The sequence below is a fragment of the Crotalus tigris genome, unplaced genomic scaffold (genome assembly GCF_016545835.1).
Source record: "Crotalus tigris isolate CLP2741 ecotype Arizona unplaced genomic scaffold, ASM1654583v1 scf7180000018599.1079084, whole genome shotgun sequence".
Lineage (NCBI taxonomy): Eukaryota > Metazoa > Chordata > Lepidosauria > Squamata > Viperidae > Crotalus > Crotalus tigris.
Window position 1 is genome coordinate 722646 of NW_024097097.1, and position 22847 is coordinate 745492.

General features: G+C 37.5%; 1 protein-coding gene across 4 annotated transcripts; it reads left to right on the top strand.

Annotated features, from left to right (window-relative positions):
• The first annotated feature begins 2023 nt into the window (after positions 1-2023).
• Positions 2024-19716, top strand: LOC120313324 (bMERB domain-containing protein 1-like). 4 transcript variants are annotated; one of them, XR_005558119.1, is made up of 7 exons: positions 2024-2331; positions 7537-7657; positions 10993-11066; positions 12228-12342; positions 13589-13662; positions 14721-14890; positions 19606-19716. XR_005558119.1 is itself a non-coding variant. In XM_039355120.1 (6 exons), the coding sequence occupies exons 1-6, from the start codon at positions 2253-2255 to the stop codon at positions 19650-19652; spliced, it is 510 nt and encodes a 169-aa protein (XP_039211054.1). In that variant the 5' UTR covers positions 2024-2252; the 3' UTR covers positions 19653-19716. The 4 variants fall into 4 exon arrangements, 3 of the variants coding, with proteins under 3 accessions (XP_039211054.1, XP_039211053.1, XP_039211055.1); XM_039355120.1 differs by lacking the exon at positions 14721-14890; XM_039355119.1 differs by lacking the exon at positions 19606-19716 and having other exon boundaries at positions 14721-18792.
• The last annotated feature ends 3131 nt before the right edge of the window (positions 19717-22847 follow it).

Consider the following 22847-nt stretch of genomic DNA (forward strand, 5'->3'; position numbering starts at 1 on the left):
TATGTATCATGGTAGGATTGTTCCCTAATTAATTTAAATAATTTCCTTGGAAAAACTAATAAACCATATTGTAATCCAAAAATTATCATTTTTTCCAAGGAAATAACTACATATTAGAAATAAAGTTTTTAAAGGTTTACTCATAAGTCAGTTGAGACTTGCTATGTATTGAAATATGATTTTAAGGAAGCAGTGGGGCAAGTCACAATATGTGGCTTTATGGTTAAATTTGGCAGCTTGAATAACTGAGCTGTTATACACTATTGCGTGGTGGTGACAACCGAATGTCCTCTGGACTCCAGTGCTGCAAAATTCTGAACATGTTCAGAGTTTGGTGTTCAATTATTGCAGCATTACTAGGAATTGTTAATGCTGTTTTATCTAGAAGACTAATGAGGAAATGCAGATCCAAACTTTATGACAGTCTGCACTACCAATGATCCGTCTTGAATAAGTAAGTGACCCAACTGAAATTCTGTGCTTAAATTTTCTCATTTTTTTTTATATTGCTCAGAAGCATGTACAACTTCCATACAACATTGGAAGTATATTCCTCTCTCTGCCTCTTTCCTTTTTCTCGTCCAAAAAAGCCTAAACCAAAATTAAATTAAAATTCCATCTATCTCCTCGTTTCCCAAACATACAATTAGTGTATTTAAATTAAAATATGTCTAGTACCTTCACTAGTTCTTCCACCCTCCTACTTCCCTGCCCAACAGAATCAACAATTCAAGGCTGTAACCTTTTCAGGTCTCTACTCCAGGAACTAAACTCCCAGTCATGGTAAAACGAATCACTGCAAAATAAAGAATGTTCTATTCCTGGTGTGTGTTTAGCCACCATCAAGATGACTAATACGCACATTTTGCAAACAAGAGGAAAGTGGATTTGGAGTTTACCTAGCAGCTGCCAAAGAAAATGTCTTTATTTGAGGCAGTTTCAGCTATTCCATTTAGTCAGAAAAACTTAGTTGCGCAGAAGAAATGTGAAGGAGTTCCCCTCCCAGCCATGGGCCTATTGTGACAAGAGACTATTGGTCTGTCTCTTCTTGGTCCAGGGCTGTCCTACACTGTTTTAAGTAAACACATTCCAGATATTTTATTTTTATTTCTTTTTATATGACCCAACTACCAGGGACTTTGGGGGAGTTCACAGATACATTAGATGATGATGATGATTCACAGATAAATATTAAATGATAGAACTTGCAGACTTTGCTGAAAAACAGAAATCCTTACCAGCTTTCAATCAATCTGATTTTATTTTATTGCACTGGCTCATTGCAAGTCCCAGCAAGTTTAAATTTAAAATTTTTTACTCACCAGAAAGTAAAGATAGTGGACATCTGGGAAAATTTTGTTCATATTGTATTAAGAATAGAGAGGAGGGGGGAAATCCTCTGCATTTATTGGACTTTAAATTCATATCCTTTGTAGTTAATGGAATTAATGTGGCATGTCAACAATATATGGAGGGGTCCAGCAGAAGCTGAACACAATGAAACGTGTTGAAAATTGATGCTGAGAAAATGCCATAAAGCTCAAGATTTAGTAGAGGTAAAGGGAAGAAGAACAAAGCTTCTGTCTTCCAAACTGCAAATAAATTTATATTTTGTGTTGGACAAACTGATTCTTGTTCTTTGCTCTCTCTAAAAAGGTTGAGGAAGGAATCGATTCATGTCATAATACTGGGGAAACCCTCTTGCAATCGATCTGCAACTTTGGGTGGGCTTAGCTCGCTATAGTATTATTAGCTGAATTTACTTAAAAACAAAGAGATATTTATGCAAGTGGTTTTATACTGTTTTGCATGGAGTTAAATTGAGTGGTTGAGTAATGACTAGTTGCAGGCAGAGAGATGGGACAAAGTCAGTGGAATAAATAGGGGTATTTTGATTTTTTGGAGTCTTTCAAATGATAAAAAAATAAACCTTTTTAACCACCAGAGGGCATCTCTCAGTGTCATAACAGAGTTTCATCTAGTCTCCTGCAGCCTCAGATTCTGCTTTATCCCTCGACAGATGTACAAGAGCATCGCCGTATGAACTGATGGTGGGTGGCAGCTGCCAAGCCGGGACCTGGCTTGGCTGAGATCCCTGCCCTTTTGATTCCTTACTAAATGATTGCTTGATCAAAAGCTGAGCTTAGCTTCCTGGCAACCTCTGCTCCTTAGAAGTCCTCCTCCTTAGGGAATTCTGACCATTTAAAAAAGGGGGAAGAGGGACATTTTAAAAACCACAGCAAGGAGTGAAGATGGAAAAGGAGAGCAAGGCATCCACCCAGTATGGATCCCTGGAATCAACCAAGTGGGCTGCAGCAGATTCAGGCAAAGGTAAGTTTACTTTGCACATCTGGGGCACTGCTGTAATACCAACTCAGTTCTATGACCTTTATCTCTAGCAACAGGGCTCAAATCCCTGCACCTCTGCAGAAGAAATATATGTTTGTATGATATTATGTGTGTATATATATGTTTGTATGCATGGATATTAACACACGGGTGTTCATGTGTTAACTATTTTTTTAAAGTTTTATAGTAGTCAAGAGAAGATTGATAGCTCATTCCTCTTTCTACTTCTTACACTCTACCCCCACCCCCACCCCACAACTCTTGGTGATGTTGTGGATTACAGAAGGGGCTTCTTGGTCACTTGCCTATTTCCCTGGCAATCAAGATAGAGTAACTTTGCATTCAATAGTGATAGGCAGAAAGGAAGACAAGTATGAGCAAGAACATCTGACTGAGAACCAAAATATTTGGTTCCTCTTCATCCCCCTTCCAAGGGCATCTGACACAGATCATTGCAGCATGGTGTTTGTTTACTAAACACTCAAAGGAACAACCTCTTGTAATAATTAAAAGGGCATATATTGTCCCTGGAAGTTAAAAACACATGATTCACAGATTACCAGAAAAGTAGCATCCTTATCCTCAGCTAAGATGCCTGAGGATAGTCTTTATTTTTCTAACAAAATTCATTTATTGCTTCCAAATGTGAATTTGAGCTCCAAGTAAGGATTTATTATTTATTTGTTCAGGGAAAGTTCCTAATTTTTTGTGAATGGGAAAACAATAAGCTAGGTCTGACAAACTTCCCATTTCTTAATGACAGAACAAATCCATTGCTTGTCCCTCTGCATCTGTTCATCTCCTTTTCTCTTATAAGGAATTATGGATTTAAATTATATAGCAAATGCTATTAAACCAAGTGAGAAGCATCCATCCATCCATCCATCCTCCACTTTATTAAATGTATGCAATAAAACACAAAAACAGTTTGAAGATAGGAAAATGGCATTTGGACATGCATTTCAGAAATCTGCTAGTTTTACCTAGCCACATGTCAAAGAAGACCCTGCCATTTTAAAAGGTGGCTCTGATCACTTGCTGTAGATAGGGCACTGAGTTTTGGTCAACCAAACTCATCCTAACAGTGAAGACAATTAACCAGTGGCACAGCTTTAGTCTTCAGAAGTTGTGGATGCTTCGTCACTGGAGGCTTTTAAGAAGAGACTGGACAGCCATTTGTCTGAAATGGTATGCAGGGGTAGGCAACCTTAGCTCTTTTATGACTCGTGGACTTCAACTCCCAGAATTCCTGAGCCAGCATGGCTGGCTCAGGAATTCTGGGAGTTGAAATCCACGAGTCATAAAAGAGCCAAGGTTGCCTACCCCTGGTATAGGGTCTCTTGCTTGAGCAGGGGGCTGGATTAGAAGACCTTAGAAGCTCTAGTCTATTCTAAAATAGGGCACTAAGTTTGAGTCATCCCATAGTAAACCAGCTCCGTGTTAATTCCTCACTCTGAAAGCAGCATACCAATTAAGGAAATATTTCCTGTTCTTCCATGCAAATCGAGAGTGCACTTAAGTATCTCCTGCAATGACTGAGGGAATTTTGGAACATTACAACAACTTGTCATCTCTCCATCTTCATGCTGCTTCACTTAAGACAACAAAAAGTCTTGAGTCACTCCAGATTAAGTGTTAGTATACTTGGACATGTCTTGGTTTATGCAGAAGTTTGAGTATCTCTTAGGCCAGGGGTCTCCAAACGTGGCAACTTGAAGACTTGTGGACTTGAATTCCCAGAATTCCCCAGCCAGCATAGTAGAAATTTGTGCAGAAATTCGGGTGCCTCTGTCAAATATTTGACAGAGGCACCCAAATCAGAGCATTCCCCTGTTAATTATAATGCTAGGCACCTAGAAACAATTGCTCTTCCACAAGGTCATATAAGACAGATATTTGTAATTTTTGCTGTCTTTTGCCAAGAGGAACTCTTCTCAAACAGAATGAAATTGAGCTCAAACCCTGCCCTTCTTGCTGGGTTGATTCCAATAATGAAATGCCGATCTTATTACTGACCTCTGCTAGTACTGTACATGTCAAACAAGTTTTAGTGTAGTAGAGAAAGATGGCATTACTGGCCATAATGCAGTTGCAAACTTCCTTTTCTCTCCACACAAGTCGTATTTGGCAAAGCAGATCCAATGTTTGCAGAACTCAAATCAAGGCAAGCTGATTTTGGGGTGGGGGTGGGTCACTTGTAACTCATGCTCACTGTTTCAGTTTGCCACAAGAGCCTGCTGGATAATTTTTTTATTAAATGCATATGCCACCAACTTTCATCAGAATCATTTCCAGAAGGAGAAATTAACAACAATAAATAGCAATTCTGGCAAGGTGGGTCGGGTGGGGTGGGGAGAACACAGAAACATAAGAAGCTTATGATTCAGGCCATTGGTCCATCTTGCACAGTATTGCTGGCAGTGATTGACAGACAGGAGTGCTTCTTTGTCCTTTCTGGAGATGCCAAGAATTGAATCTGAGTTCTTGGGTATGCCAAGCATATACTTTCCTGCTGAGCTATAGCCATTCATGAAGAAACACAAAGGGCATCTTAGCATTTAAAAACCATTGATAGAAACTTCAGTGAGAGAACATCCCTATTATCCAGGCATCCTCTTCACTGACAGGTGTGTCATAATTGTTGTTCCCTGTTTTATTTAAAGAGGGTGGCTTCTTCTTTGTTCCTCTGACCCAGTTAAAATGCTTTTTTCTACTCACTCTTAGGAAAAAGGAAATATTCAGGCATTTCATTTTCCAATAATATGTTTCATTTCAGTGATTCTCCAGGGAAATAATGCTAAGAGTGAAGGCAAGCACATACACTGGGCTTGTTAAATTCTTGAAGATGTGTTGAAAGAGGGAAGGAAGGAAGGAAGGAAGGAAGGAAGGAAGGAAGGAAGGAAGGAAGGAAGGAAGGGAAAGAAAGAAAGAAAGAAAGAAAGAAAGCAAGAAAGAAAGAAGGAAGGAAGGAAGGAAGGAATGGAGGAGTCATTTTATGGGTGAAATCAGAAAGAAAGTGACCTGCAGACACAATTTGGACCTTTTCTATAGTTGACATCCCTTCAGGTGCTAGATTGGAGGAGTTGCTAGCAATTCTCCCAGTGTTTCAGTGCTGTTCCATATCTTTAGCCCTTATTTGCCATTTGAACATTTTGCTTTAGGTCCAATTGAAATCCTTTTAGGAGGTTGAATACTTTAATTCAGAATCCAAAAGTTGAAGTCCAAAACATTGAGGCAGGGAGAGATCAGCATAGACAGGTATTTCAGCCTAGGAGCAACCATCCTTTTCTCACTAATGATCTTTGCAAAAAAGCTGCTGGCACAGCAATGATCTCCTGGCTCTCTTCTTTCTCTTTATTCTGCAACTGATGGGTGTTTAGCAATACAACAAACAGCACGATAAAACAGGATAAACCAAAGCCTAGAAATGAGACAAGGCCAGTCATGAGGATAAGGAACAAGTGGAATTGGTACACCATTCTAGCATGATGGAAATAACAACAACAACAACAATAATAATAATAATAATAATAATAATAATAAATTGGAAGGGACCTTGGAGATCTTCTAGTCCAACCACCTGCTCAGGCGGGAAACCCTATACCATTTCAGACAAATGGTTGTCCAGTCTCTTCTTAAAAACTTGCAGTGTTGGAGCATTTGTAACTTCTGGAGGCAAGTTGTTCCACTGATTAATTGTTCTGTCAGGAAATTTCTCCTTAGTTCTAGGTTGGTTCTCTCTTTGATTAATTTCCATCCGTTGCTTCTTGTCCTGCCTTCAGGACAAGAGAAGAATAGCTTGGAGAATAGCTTGACTCCCTCTTCTTTGTGGCAGCCCCTGAGATATTGGAACACTGCTATCATGTCCCCCCTCGTCCTTCTCTTCATTAAACTAGACCAGGGGTAGGCAACCTTGGCTCCTTTATGACTTGTGGACTTCAACTCCCAGAATTCCTGAGCCAGCCATGTTGAGGGGAAAGGCAGAATTTCCAAGCTGAGCCATGCTGGCTCAGGAATTCTGGGAGTTGAAGTCCACGAGTCATAAAAGAGTCAAGGTTGCCTACCCCTGAACTAGACATACCCAATTCCAGCAGCCTTTCCTTATATGCTTTAGCCTCCAGTCTCCTAATCATCTTTGTTGCTCTTCTTAGTACTCTTTCTAGAGTCTCAACATCTTTTTTACATCGTGGTGACCACAGCTGGATGCAGTATTCCAAGTGTGGCCTAACACATTATAAAGTGGTATTAACACTTCACGTGATCTTGATTCTATCCCTCTGTTAATGCAGCCTAGCATCGTGTTGGCTTTTTTGGCAGCTGCAGCACACTGCTGGCTCATATTTAAGTAATTGTCCACTAGGACTCTGAGATCCCTCTCACAGTTACTACTATTGAACAAGGTACCACCTATACTATACCTATGCATTTGGTTTTTCTTGCCTAAATGTAGAACCTTGCTTTTTTCACCATTGAATTTCATTTTGTTAGATAGCACCCAATGTTCAAGTCTGTCAAGATCCTTCTATATCTTAAGCCTATCTTCTGGAGTGTTGGCTATTCTTGCCAGCTTGGTGTTGTCTGCAGATTTTATGAGTTCCCCATCTATCCCTCATCCAAATCACTGAGGAAGATGTTGAAGAGCACTGGGCCCAGAACAGAGCAGATAATGAATGTTGTGTTCAGGCTCCAATAGTTCCTATGGGAAACCCTCTCACCATTTTCTAAATAGTAGTAGGAATCCCTGTAGCCTCCTTTCCAGCAGGAATGGGCAATGTTTTTTTTAAAGGTCTTTGTGATGGAAAGGACAGGGATGAGCTATGAAACTATGGAGGATAAGGCTATGAAAACTGTGGTTTGGAGATGAAAGAAAATCAATATCATGGGGAAAGGGGTAAAATTAGGATTGACAGTTCTAATGATCTTGAGGATTATTGTGCTAAGGAAGAATTGTTTTTTATTGTTATTGTAAATATTCATATGGCTGACTATCTCGTATACAAGCACCCTGAGTAGCTCACCAAAAAAAGAGAAAAAGACTGATTGGGTTCCATGTGAATATAATTGCTGAAGGTGCTGCCTAACACTAATCTTCAGCCTGTTCACTCAAGTGATTGGTTGATGTTAGATCTTCCTCTCTTCTCCTCCATCCTTCTCACTAACTGCGTTTCTTGTCTTTTATTTCTTCAGGGGAAGAAATAGTTTCTATGGCTGACTCTACAGCTACCCTTGATGACATTGAAGGAGAACTTTGCAAAATTGAAAGAATCAAGGAAGTTCTTGTGCGGAGAGAGTCAGAGCTCCGATACATGTGAGTTGGAAATTGGGAAAACTGGGTCTGTGTGTCTGTGTTTGTGTGTGTGTGATATGTAAGGCTTCAGGTGATTTTCCAAGTTTGTAGGGTAGCAAGAAGGAGGTAATGTTGAATTCTCTTGCCACATTTTCCTCCTTCTGCCCCCCTTCCCTTTCACCTTGTCAATTCAACAGCTTTTGTCCCTCCATGCAATTTTGAACATGTCTTTACACTCCTCAATCCCCTCATCTGCAACAGATTCCTCAAAATAATTGTAGGCTTCATTGCATGAGAAGAATTTCTCAAAAGAATCAGGTCAGCGTCACTTCCTCAAAGTCTACATTATTCAGCCTGCCCCAGAAATTTCAGAGGTTTCTGTGATGGCAATCTGATTTGGAAAGAACTCCAGAGAGTAGCAATGTTTGCAAAGGATTTTTACAGTATATGGGACTGAATATTAGCTCAGTCAGCTGACCAAGTTGCATACCTCAAAAAAGCATGGATTAGGTTACAGTTTTTCTATCCCTTAGTCCTCCTATCTTCCACATATTTGCAACACACACACACACACACACACACACACACAGAGAGAGAGAGAGAGAGAGAGAGAGAGAGAGAGAAAGAGAGAGAGAGAGAGAGAGAGAGCAAGAGAGAGAGATTTCACTAACATGTCATATCTGTGAAAATATCCCTTCTGTCAACTGAACATTTTCCTTTAAACCGTCACTCTGGATAAATCTAAGAGTTCAAAGCAGACCAGTATTTTGGGATTAACCTTAAGCCTTAAGGTACTGTGAGAAGGACTTCCCATCTGTGTTGTGCCACAACCTTTTTCTTTGTTGACTTATCAGTAACAGCTAATTTTCTAAAACTGAGACTAGGAGTGGTTAAGGATAGACATTTCTGTAGCTCTAAATATTTTACTAGAGCATTATTTTCTCCTGGCTTTGACTCACTCCATACTGGAAGCAATTAAGCTGGGAATTCTGAGGACAAAGAAGACTCTATTCCAAGTTCTGGACTTAGCAGGGAAGGTATGTTGCAGATGCCATCAGTTAAAGAATCCCAACTGGCAGGGTCTAGAAAGAGACCTTTCTGCCATTGCCCCTCCCCTATGAAACATCCTTCCGCCAGAGGTTAAATGCCCCCCACTCTCCTGGCCTTTCAGAAAAATGAAGACTTGACTCTACCAACTTATGTGGGGCTCAAAGAGGAGCATATAAATCTGAAGGTGGTTAGTGACCTGAAGGCTTTCACTGCCTCCTACTGTCTTTTAATTTATTTTCCTATGTTTTTACTTGGCTCCCATTTTACTGACCTTGGTATATACTACATTTTATACGGTTTTTAGTCTTTTATCTGTAAACTGCCCAGAGTTACTCTGAGAGTAAGATGGGTGATATCTAAATTTGATAGACAGGTAGACCAAGAGGAAAGCATTTTAAAAGGTGGTTCTAGCCAGTGTACATTTCTCTTTTAAATTATACAGATCAGCTGTGTAAAAATGAATGTACTGTACAATGTCAGACATATGTACTCAGACCTTCATAACCTTAGGCTCATCAGAGTTTATTCCTACATGTAATGCAATGTTACAAAAAGATTTAAAAATTTACAGTGTGGATCTATAGATTTACTTAATGGGATACCAATTCTAAAATTGTGGTCTTTCTCCTTGGTCAGAACCATGGATAGCTCCTTTAGACTGTGGACAGCCTTTGCTTAGCCTGGCATCTTTACGTGCATCTTTTTCTTTTTTGCTTAACACATACATTATCCTGTATTTTTTTCTATTAATTTTCATTCATTTTTACTTAATAAATGTTGAACATTATTTCAAAGGAGAGAAAGTTGCATAAGTTTTGATAAGTGGAAGATAGTTTTCCTACACTTACCTAAACAAGTAATTGTGAAGAAGCAAGTATGAATAGCTTGTACCCCTTTTCCTTTTTTTTCCTGTCCAAATATAGTCATATCTTAATATGTATTGTTATTTATTTATATGCCTACCCACTTGCTATACATAACTCAGAGTGATTTAATAATCAAATTAAAAACAGCCAGATACAACAACAGCAATTAAAAACCAACACATCACAAACTAATTTATTAATATTTATTTAGTTTCAGGCACTGCTGTTTCTTTGAGTGTGATGTCTGGCAAGTATGTATAAATACATACAATGGACATGTAATATTTATGCATATTGTAGGGAGTGGGAGGGGCAGGCTTCTTTCAGTTGGAGTTTTCAGCTATAGTTGAAGATAGGGGAATGGGGCACAGGACAAGATATCTTTTGTCTGTCAATCAATCTATCTGTCTGTCAATCAATCTATTTATCTTTCTGTCTGTCAATCAATTTGCCTGTCAATCAATCTGTCTGTCTGTCAAACAATTTATCTAGCCAGATAGTTATCATCTCTCAATCATCTCCTATCTACTTTTCTTTTTAGATTGATTCTCTTATATTCAGTGTCATTTTCCTTTGGAAGAAATAAAGCAGTTACTATTGAAAGAGTATGGTAGTACATATCGGTAAATGTTGCCTTCCATAATCATGTATGGTTTCTGTGTTCACTTTAGCTTGTTAAATATTATTTTCCTTTTCTGTATAAACTTTATTAAAATTTTATGCATGAAACACAATACAGAAACATACACAAAAACATAAACCCACAGTACAAAACTGAACATCTAATTTAAACAAAAAAAATGGTATCATCCACTTCCGTCCTTCTTTTCTCACTGAGCCAGTAACCATTTCTTATTCTTTTATATGATTGTAGTCACTATTTACGTTTTTCATTATCTCCCCTTAATTAATCTATAAAACTCTTTATCATCCAGCTATTTTTTTCTACAATTGTAACATAGTCCATAAGAGACTCCAGTTTTTAATAAAAGTATATGTAGTTATCTCTTTTTCTAGAAATGTAAGTTTTGCCATTCTGCCAAATCTATAATTTTAAACATCCACTTCTTTATTTTTCAATTTCTTCACATATAAAAATCTTGCTGTCATGATCATATACAACAATAATAAGACCACTGTGCTCTTTATTCAGTTTTCTTTCATAACTTCTAATAAGTGCTGTTCAGGTTTCATCTGTTTTTATTCCTTCTACTCAATCACATCAAATTCTTGTTCCTGCAGTTTTCTTGGCAAGGTTTTTCAAAAGTGGTTTGCCATTGCTTCTTTCCTAGGGTTGAGAACATGGCTGGCACAAGGTCATCCAGCTGGCTTTGTACCCAAGGTAGAAATCATGGTCTCCCTAACCTGATGCTTTAACCACTACACCAAAGAAGCTCTATCTTATGCTTAGGGCTATGTTTTTTTTTTCTGTTTGTGCAGGATGGATGATATCCAGCTTTGTAAGGAAATCAGCAGGTTGAAAAAGGAGTTACAGAAGTTGATTACAGTGCCAGGTAAGGCCATTGTTCCAAAGACTGCTGGCGGATTTATAAGACACAGAATTTCTTACAGAATTATGTAGATTCCCAAAACTCAAATTCAGTAGCAATTGTTGAAAAGTTCAAGAGGCTGCATGGCAACCGTAATTGAATTGTCTGTGGTTTATGAGCCCATATTGCATACCATTCTGTTGAGAGTCAGGTCCATCAATAGATTCTGCTATACTTGGAAAAGATCACATCTGCCAGCTCTTTCAGTTCTCTGGAATATAAACCATCTGGTCCTGGTGATCTGAATTCATCTCCAGTGAATAAGTGTTTTTTAACCAATTTCTTACCTATTTTAATCTACATTTCTGTTCTGTTTCCCATATGCTGCTTTTGTTGGGTTGGACTATTTTTTCCTTTTGCATGAAGACAGATGCAAAGAAGGATTTAACCAGCTCTGATTTTTCCCTGGTGCCCACCACTTTTTTGCCATCTTCTCCCATTAGTGGACTGATCATTTCCTTGACTTTTTTTTTCTTGTTCCTTATTGTCTGAAAGAAACTTATTTTGGTTATTGTTGGCATTTGTTGCAAGTCTTAATTTATTCTGAGCCTTAGCCTGCCTGACTCCATCCCTGTAGATTCAGACTATTTGCTGATATTATGTTTTAGTTAAATATCCATGTTTTCATTTTTTATACTTGTCCCTCTTCATCCTGTTTGTCAGAGAACTCTTTGTGCAACCATGTTGGTCTCATCCATTTTTTTTTCTTTCTCTGTGGTTTTGTTTTTGTTTGGGCCCTTAGTATTTCATTTTTCAGAGTTTCCCATGCATCCTGAGCTGTTTTTCCTTCTAGGATTTCCAATATAACAAATACACATTAAATTCAAAATTAACAGGGAAGAAAATTTCATAAAGAGACAGGAAGATTAATATGGATTTCAAAAACCCAGTAAGCAGATATTTTCCTGTCTCTGAAGGCAAGAACTAAGTAAAACTTTCTTGGGAGAATATTCTACAACTGGTGATAATTGATAATCTAATCTAATCTAATCTAATCTAATCTAATCTAATCTAAACAATAATCTTTCTGGGAATTCCTTCATTCTGAGAATTATCTTCTTCATCTTACCTGCAAATGTTTTCTATAATAAACATATCTGTACATGTATTTTTCCCATATTGCAGAAAATAAAAAATCAAAAGACGACAAACAGAAGGAGGACGATTTAGTGCAACAAATTCATAAACTTGTGGAGACTCGGGATTTCCTTGTGGATGATGTAGAATTTGAAAGGCTCAGGTAAGCATGCCAACTTCCTGCAAAGTTCTTGATTACATTATGTTCCCCCATACTGCAAACATTCCAAGAAAACACATAGTAGTTATTCCTTTTTATTCCTATAATAAACCTGCAGAGCTGAGGCCCAGTATTACTACAATTCCCAGAATTCCAAACCAGCATTGTCAATAATTAGCATTTCTGGGAATTGCAGTTCAGCAAAGCTAGTAGATACCAGGATGCAGAAAAGTGCACTAGAAAGATGTAGATTCAGAAGGCTGAATTGTGATTTTGGAATCCTAATTATCCTAACACATCTGTGGGGGACTCAGTTGGACAAGGTTGCTGCCAAAAGGCCAGTGTTTTATCTACTGTACCACGCAGGCATTCTGCTAAACTAGTTTGCTTTCTGAACAGTTTGGACACAAAGTCAGAATTTTTTCACTTCTTTTCTGTACTGTGTTACATTCAGTTTTGCATTAATCATACCATCCTGTTTAAAACACTGTTGAGACTTTGACAAAGGAAATGTGGCAACAGGAGTAGATTACAGATAGTCCTCGACTTACACCCATTCTTTTAGTCATTGTTTGAAGTTACAATGGCACTGAAAAATGATTTATGATCATTTTTCATGCTTACAGCTATTATAGCATCCCCATGTCATATGATCAAAATTTGGAAGCTTGGCCGTTGGCATGTTTTATGACAGTTGCAGTGTCCCAGGGTCATGTGATCATTTTTTGTGACCTTCTGACAAACAAAATAAGTGGGAAAGCTTTGTTTGGGGAAGCTTACTAGCTTAGCAACTGAGGCAAGAAATGTTGTAAAAGGGGGCAAAACTCATTTAACAACTGTCTTGCTTAGCCAAGGATTTTGGGCTCATGGTGGTCGTACGCTGAGAACTACCTGTACAGAAAAGTAATCAAGGCAGGAATACAAATTTAGCAAAATCATGTCTTCCTAAGAAATTCATCATGTTACCCCAAACTTCCTAACTGGTTATTTGAGGTTCTCTGAATTTTGAAATATTTTATAAAAAGACAAGAAACAAGTATATGTAGCCAATGACCAGATGATCACATCCCACTGAAGCACCTTCCTTGCCAATAAATGAGAACTAGTTGATTTACTACTCTAAACGTGAGAATTCAAGAATTAAAGAAAAGTAGCTTTCTCTTTCACAGAGATTTGGAGAGCCATCACTCAGACTCCACCTCCTTTGTGATTGTCTTTTCAGATCTAAGACTGTTTCTTCTTTTCACAGAGAACGAGAAGAAGATAAGGAAATGGCTGAATTTTTAAAGAACAAGCTTTCCAAAACCTGCCTTCTGAAAACAAGTAGGTACTCATGAATGTGGAATTGTCTCTCCTGCTTTTTATGGACAAGATAATATATCCATGCTTATATGAAGAGCGAAAGAAAGAAATCTGCACAGTATTAAGCAAAATTAGTGAGTTTGCATTATTGGCTGAACTTTATCCTGCATGTTTATTTTTGTAGAACTATAGGGTTGGTAGGAATGGTTTAGGTCATTGAGTTCAACTCTAGTCTTGGTGCAAGAATCCAAATTAAAGTGTCCCAGACAGATGACTGTCCAACTGCCCCCAATGACAGGAAGCCCACCATCTTTCTAGATAATTGCTTCTACTCTGCTTATTCAGAGTTCATAATTTTTTTCTATCATTCATCCAGAATCAGCCTTTTATAATGACAGTCCCTGAATTCTAAAATGAGAGATAACAGGTCTGGACCTTCTTTTACTCTTCCAGATATTGGAAGAATGCTATCCCCATAATCATTTTTTTCCAAGGTTAGACATGACAAGCTCCTTTAATCTTTTTTTTTTCATAGGTTTATGTTTCTAGACCTCTAATCATCCATACAGGCTTTCTTTGAACCTACTTCTCTAAATCCTTCTTAAAGTGTGATGCCTAAAACTGGACACAGTACTCAGGATGGAGTTTGAACAGAACAGAATAGAATAATTACTGATCATGAATAAAACAAGTTTAATGCTGTTGATTGCATTTGCATTTTTTGCAGCCATATCTCACTATTGGTCAATTGAATAATGCAGTCAACCTCTCTGAGTCATTCAAAAATATAATGCCCAAAGCAGGAACAATATTGAAGGTGAGAGACTGACCTGTGCAGCATTTTAATGGACATAAGATTTGCTGTAATTTTTGCAACTACTTGATTAAGGGTATTTCTCCTCTGTGAATACTCAGGATACTCATCAGTTAGTTCTGACCCAGCACTAGTACTCAGTCTTTCCTAATGAATTGCTCAGACATCAGAGAGACCCCCTTTCCCCAGATCAGCTTGTAGTTCATTCTCCAGAGCTGTATGACAAGTGCTGTTCTTATGGCAATAACCAATTGTTTCTTCATAGCTCCTGTAAAAGAAAAGAAGATGACATCAAGAGGACAGCAAACCTCCCCACCCTATGTAACAAAGACAGGCCTCATTTTCTTGAAGGAGTGCTGTGGCTTCACCTGCTCAATCATGTAGGCTGGAGCTTAGGGCCATATCCTCCACACCAAACACAAGATCCATTCATGGGTAAGCCCTGCCCACTTCTTAGTAAACCGGATCCATTCAAATCATAGCAGATTCACAAGCCTATTGAGCAAAGATGAGTGATTCCACTGTGGATATTATGTTGACAAAAGCACGCAGGGAAACTACTAGGACCCTAAAGGTCTATACAGTCCAGAGTTTGGTGGAGATCAGAAGCAGACAACACAAGGACGGTCGTGAAAGAGAGCCAAATTAGGGACACAGACACAGATATTTAATATCATGTTTACCTCTTATAATTATTGTAACAGGGACAGCATCCCAACCCACATAATCCCAAATTAGGATGTAGTTTTCATGTTGGTGACAGATTTATAAGCTCTAGTGACATAGGTACAGAAATGCACTGACACAGATCCACATGCACACTCATTTACATACAAATTAGAAGGACTGAGCACTTTCTTCCATTTCCTACTATTCTAAAACAGGAAGAATCAGCAGAATGATTCTCAATATTCTGGATTGCTGCTCTTCATCATGTTGCATCCACATTGCCCTGCTTCTATGAAGTTTCCTAGCAACTGTGGGACTCAGAGCTGTTTGTATCATCTCCACAAAGGTCACCTTCATGTGCAGAATGATAGCACTGCATCAGCATTACTCTTAGATTACTACATGCAGTGATCCTATCAACAGAGATTGATTCTTTACTCCTGCCCTGCTTATGGCAAAGACAAACGTCTAATCAAGAACTGCTTCCAAACTCATGATTTTCCTACATAAATGAAAACTGCTACAAGATATCAAGGTGAATGCCATTGTGTATATTTTCAGTGCAACATTCAGGATCAAATATTTTGCTATGTGGCAAAACAAATTTTGCTTCATGTTTGCACATGAATGGGAACACAGGTAAGAAAAGGATAGGCCCTGATTGTAAGGAAAGTAATCCTATGAAACTGTAAGACAATGGATGTGTATTGAGTAACTCAAGCGTTTGATTGCCTATCCTTACATATTCCTAACAGCTCATCCACTGCCTTCTTTAAAACCTCTAGGGAACATTTCTTCAGCATCACCTGAGATATTTCTTCAGGTTTTCACCAAAGAAGCTATATTTAACATACATCTTAGATCACTTTTCTACAACCCACATTCACAGCTGTTTCATTGCTTTAGTTAAGCTGCTATTCATCTTCTATGATATGATTTTACATAGCTAAAAACTTTTCTTGTGCCCCTTACTCTAGCTCTTTCTCCTAAGGTGAATCAGATTGTTCCCAAGTGACTACTGTAGATTTTGATGTCTTTGTATTCTTCATAGCTGAGCTACTGTAAAATGTCAGGAACTGAGTAGGAAGACATCTCTTCTCCATTTCCTTTTCCTTCAGGTCTCCTGCAGCCACCCAAGTGTCCAACAGAAAGTAGTTTTTTCTAAGCAAGGTTTATTGAGATGAAGAAAATAATATTACAATAATTTCAAGAACAGCGGTTCCCATTCAGAACCAATTTATTGCCTAATACATTAGGGCAGAGCTTTTCTTAATTTCTTTCTAATTTCCTTCCAATGATTGAATTAAAAAAGTAGATCTCTTTGCCTATCCTGGGACAGCTTGCTACTTATACTGAATATAATTTGATCCTACTTGAGGTGGGCCAGGCCATCACTTGAAATTGAGAAGGTCTATTTCATTTTCAAGTATTCAGATATCTGTGGAGATTCCAAGTCATCCAGGTCACGGTTGTCTGAAAAATGCTTTTTCAAAAGGCAATTGGACTTATTTTCTTTTTTTTCCCCCTTGAAAACGTTTTGCTTTTCATCCAAGAAGCTTCTTCAGTTCAGATTTTCAAGAAGCTGCTTCAGTTCAGTATTCAGATCTTTATTTGATCCGCTATCTTACCCAGATAAATATATAAGGGCTTCTGTCTTAGCTTCATATCCTACTTGAATTTCCTATTTGCCAATATCACAGGGTAATCCTGAGAACTACAGTCATCATAATCTTGAGGATGACTAAGAGGTCTGTAGATTACATATTCTACTGAGATATAAGTTAGTTTCACACTGCTTTTCAAAGAAAGACTAAAACATTGACATGGATAGAATATATTGCTTGCCTTCTTAAAAGTAGATTCAAGCTCAGAAAACTAGCATAGGTAAAGTTTGGATTGCAGTTAAAAGGTAAAATGAAATCATAGCTGCAACACATGAGTAACAGAGTGATCACCTAGATCAGGGGTCTCAAACTCACAATGTCACGTGACATTTTTCCATTGCTGGCAATGGGGTGGGCGCGGTTTCACCATGACACATCCGGCCTGCTGGCTGGCAGTTTGACACCCCTGACCTAGTTGAACTGGAAGTGATCAGAATGAGATCATGGTAAAGGGAAGAAACTGTTCTAAATAGCCATGCTACTCTCTGGATAGATAGGTAACAATTGTGCATACTTTCTTATATTGCGGGTGCTTTTTAAACAGATTTACAAATTTGTCAGTTCCATATGCTTGCATGGTTGATATACATACAATTTACTCTGTAAGGATGTGGTCAAAAGAGTTGACTTCATTCCTGATATCTGAGGATTTTATATGAAGCCCTTCACTAAATCTTTTGGAATATAAAAACCTTCTTTCCCATTTGACAATTTTAAAAAGTGTTGAATTTCTCTGATCACTGTCTTTTTCAATTTTCACAATTAAAATGATGGACATGTCTTTGTCCTTCTCTCAGACATATATTTTGCTTCCTAAAGCATTGTGTGTCTTTTCTGCACAGGCAAAAAGCATTGGGTTAACTATTGATGATGGAAGAGGGAGAAAGTATTGCTGACTTATCCATGGCTTAGAAAGGTCCATACATATTCCATAGAAGTCTTATCTGTATACTGGCAAACTGAATCTCTAGCATTAAAGGAATCTCACACCATATGCAATTAATTTTAGAAAGTATGCTGAAGGAAAAGTCTAAAATTTTACTGTGAGACCACACATTCCCCAGGGACGCAGTCCTTTACCCCTCCCTACTGTTGTCTATATAATTTAATTCTATGTGCCTGGTTTTCTATCTATGCCTATTGTTGATGTCAAACTGGAGTTGTCCAATTTTGGTTTCAGTATTTCATTTCATAAAATTCAACCAACTTAAATGTACCATCTTCAGCATCTACTGTATATAAATACTGTTGATTTTCTCCAAGTTGAGGCATGGAATGACATGAGAGAAGGTATTTATTGGCAGGAAACCCAGGAATCTCTTAAGTAATGAATTTCCTAGTATTAATTAATTTGGAAAAATGGAATGTACTGGAAAAAAACAGGAAAGTTTTCCAAACCAGAACGGACAGTAGAATACCTACTCCCCACAACCCCTGAGAATCATGTCAATATTTAGTATTGTCAATTTCCTGTGTAATAATATTCTTCTTTATGTAATCTTAGAAATAGCTTGCAGGTCATTAGCACCCCAAGATAACTCACATCCACTTCTCCCTCCTATCGCATCTCTTTTTGGACTTATATATGAGTTGAATTCTTCACATCATTATGATAGATGCATAATTCAGTGAGCTTATTAAAACCTTCCTCATCTGTGTAAAGTGCCTATAACTTAGTCCCTCTGTGAAACCTGACAAAACAATACAATAAAGTCTCCCTCAAAGCAAGTTTGATTTGTTACAGCTACTCCTATCTACAGTTACTGTTTTGTACAATATAGTTGTTTTTTTCTATGACTCTGCCCCACATTATTGCTGTAAAATATTTAAAAGACCAGCATTGTGTGGGCAGGATAACTGTCCCTTGTTCTCCTTCCCATGAATGTTGTCTATCTGAGAATAGAATTGATAACTGTGGCAAGAAAAATCCATAGAGATGAATGTTATAAAAGTGTCATGAGGTGAAACAATAAAAGAGTGATTCCCATGCTGCTCACATCACATATAGAGGGTCTTCTAATAAACCTTGTGTGCTCAACTAAGGAATTTTGTAAACATTCTTTTCTGGTCCAAATTTTGCAAACATCTGAATGTAGGAGTGAACCTATCCTAAACTCTGTAGTACTATTCTAGTGAGTGCTTTTATAAATTCTTCAGCAGGTTCTGCAGCTTTCTAAGAGAGATATTTTAATTACTGTATCAGGCCAGTATTTTTCCTACATTTGCCCTTATGTTATTTTATTTAGTACATTTATATCACATATTTCTTGAGTCATAGTACTTAAGGTGGTTTATATGATGTGCCCAGGTGTCTTATTAACAGGCTCTGGGCAAAGTCAGAGCTGTTTAGTTTTACCAAGATGGCTGATTCATATATGAATATTTCCAGAAATCAGCCTTTCAATCCCTTTACTCCTCCATATCAGATTTACAATATACCTTAGGTGGATCCAGTTTGCTCTGAATCTCTCTAGATTTATGTAGTCATCTGGGTACAGGATTTATGAAAGCATTTATATAATCATTATGTCTCCAGAACTTCTCGAAAACCACCAGCTAATCAGTTGAATTCTCTGACCAATAGCTGAAGATGAAAACAGCCAGTTGATAAGATCTTGCATGCTAGCAGTTAGAACATTTTTTATTGCATCTTCCAGGGTCTATGCTTAATATACACCCTTTCTTATATTAAAGGATAACAATAATAACCAAAGAGTATAAATTCCTGATTTTTCTGAGTTTTTTGTTTGACCATAAGGCCAAGCCACTGCCACCTTCCACATTCCTAATGGTTGTATGCAATCATTTCCGTCTTAGGACTACTTTCACATGACCACATGCCGCTACGTTGGGACAGGAAGTGAGATGAACTGAAAACTCCCTACTACAGAAACCATTCCTTCAAGTACAAGACGATGTGGTTAACCCAGGAATATATCAAAATTGCAATATCAAGCTGCAGATAACTAAGTTGTATAATCAACCAGAAGCTTATATTGCGCTTGTATTTTGTTTGCGTGATCCATGTTCTGGGATTTGTCAAAAGCTTGTTCACTGCTGTGTGTCATTTTGCTCCAAGGAAAATGTTACTTGGCCATGAATAGCATCTTATGGTATGATGAATATTCAAATTATCAATAATATGGTGGTTTACGCCAACGGCGGTCAAACAGAGGCCATATATAGATAATCCTCGACTTACAACAGTTCATTCAGGGACCGTTCAAAGTTACAACAGCACTGAAAAAAGTGACTTGTGACCATTTTCTACACTTAATGACCATTGCACCATCACCACGGACACATGATCAAAATTCAGACGCATGGCAATTGACTCATATTTATGATGGTCGCAGTGTCCCGTAGTCATGTGGTCACCTTTTGCAAGCTTTTGACATGCAGAATCAATGGGGAAGCTGGAGTCACTTAGCTTAACAAATGTGACAAGGAAGGTCATAAAATGGGGCAAAACTCACTGAAGAAATGTCTCGCTCAGCAACAGAAATTTTGGACTCAGTTATGGTCATACGTCGAGGACTAGTTGTAGTCTCTGGGGGCCCTAGAATATTTCAAGAGGGCATGGGTGAAAAACATGTAACAGGGGCCAGACAGAAGCAAACTGTAATTATACTGCAATACCACCTTGTTGGTGCCAAAAAATGCACCACTTACTGACCCATGTCTGTTTCCGACAATGGGACCTGGGCAGGGGGTGCTCAGAAGGGGGTCAAGGGTAAAAAAAGGTTGAGAAACATCGATTTAGACAAAATGAGGATCTCTCATTCTTTATTCCACTCACTTTAATATTTACATTTTGAATTGATTTGCTGACAAGTATTTCTAAAAATTATGGTGAGTTGTTTATTCTCATAAGATTTGGCAATCACTTTTAATTATTTAAGTTACTCTGAAACTGACAACACATCACTATGTTAGTAGATGTTACATCCCAAAAAATGTTTTTAAAAAATCATCATTATCATTCAATAATTGACCTAAAGACCTAAAAACTTAAAGTAAAAATCTCAGCATCTTCCATATAATAGTCCTTTTCTCAATTTTGAGGTCTCGATAACCATATAATGGCAATTTAACAGGAGAAAATGGATCAGAATGAACATTTCCAGAAAAAGTATACCACAATCTTAAAATGGATTGTACAGTGGCAGATGTTACGTCTACAATAGTCTATTATGTGGAACTCAAAACATTCTAGTAAATGTACTTGTCCAAAACTGCATGGTAGCATAATTTAAGATTTGGAAAAATCAGTTCCCAGCACACCTACTTTACCTTTATCTTTACATCTTTCTCAAGACATTTTCATAACTGAAGAACTGACAAAATGATGTAATAGGTTTCTGAACATGTTTTCCATATATATGTGTGCATGTTTATGTGTCTATTTGTATACATATCCAGACACATACTGGAATTTCTTACACAACATGAATTATCTGAATGTGAAATATCTATATAATTCTGGGCTAAATATGAGTGCTCTACTATGACACTTAAAATTAGATTTGTACGTGTCTTTTGTTTTTAAGGCTGTTAAGATGTTTTTCAAATATGATTATGTACGGTATGCTTAATCTGAACAGAAACTAATCTTAATATATTATGTCTGGCACAAACAGAAAAAAAAATCCACTGACGATCATGAACTCAAGATGACTAAGAGGTTTACAAGCACCATGACATGCAAATAACAGTTAAACTATCATAATTTCCTACCACATGAGCTCTATGAACTTTTTTCACCATCTATGGAACTAGTTTACTGTTTCTTGTGGAGAATAATAGTAGTTAACCTCAGTTATTTTTTTTTTCAGTCAAGACAAATGAATGAAATCTTGTATTATTGACATTTCTGTTCAGAGCAAGTTCAAACTAAACAGGGCCACTATGACATTTGCAATTAATTGGCCCTGCAAATAATTTGCATGCTCAAATTTTAACTTTGGAATAAATTTGAATCATTAGACTTCCTTTAATTTAATTTTTATTGGATAGTCTAAAATATCCTGGTATTTTCACACTAAAATCTGTCTGATCTGATTAAAAATGATTTAAGAAGCTTCAAAATATTTCATCAAAAGAGATCAGAAATAATGCAGTTTGATGACTGGTTAAAAAAGAAAGATCTGATTATATTACATTTGACAAAGAAACTTATTTCATTACTACTATAGAGATTATGGAATAAACTTTCTCTGCACTGGAGTTTGGATTGCATATGCTGTTTTGTTGACTCTTCAGTTGTAAATTGAGGAATATTAATTACTGTGCCAAGAATGTTTGCAACATGCTACATTCCAAATTAGTAGATTCTGCAGAATAGTCAAAGTATCTACAATGTATATCCAGCTGGGAGAAACTATATTAATTATAGAAACTATATTAATTATTCCTACAAGGAATTCTACCATGTTGTCAGACTCCTAACTTAGCTATTGAACCACATGTCAAAATATTATGTATTTAAAGATTTTGTTCAAAATCCTAAGAGCCACAACATAGATTAAGAATGCCATAACTGTGGAAATCTGAATTTGCAATTTAAAGCAGGCTGAATATATCACATTACTGAACCATATCAGTGCCGTAATCTATCATTTGCCTTTGCAGTCAAGTCACATCTGAGCTGTACAACATACTTTTTCAGAATCAATAGAGATTGAATGGGAAGGTTTTAGAAAAGTTTAAAATTTTCTATTCAGCAACAGGCTCACTGAGCACGTGCAAGAAAACATGAGTACGTGCCTGAAACTAAGTAGAGAATGTCCACATGTAGAGAACAAAAGAATACCCATATATGGTAAGGTAGGAGGTAAGGTAGGATAATTGTGTCGTCTGATAGGTTTGTGACCTGCCACGTCAGGAATAGCTGACGTAGGTGTAGGAGGAGTTAGGGAGGGGTATAACTGCTGTTACGCTTCTGTAGGAGGTGTGGCTTTTCCTTGTAACTCTTGTGAGTGCATGGTTGAGTCCCACCACGCTTTGCAAACCGTCTTTTCCTGCTAAACTTGATTTTTGATAATAAAAGAAACTTTATT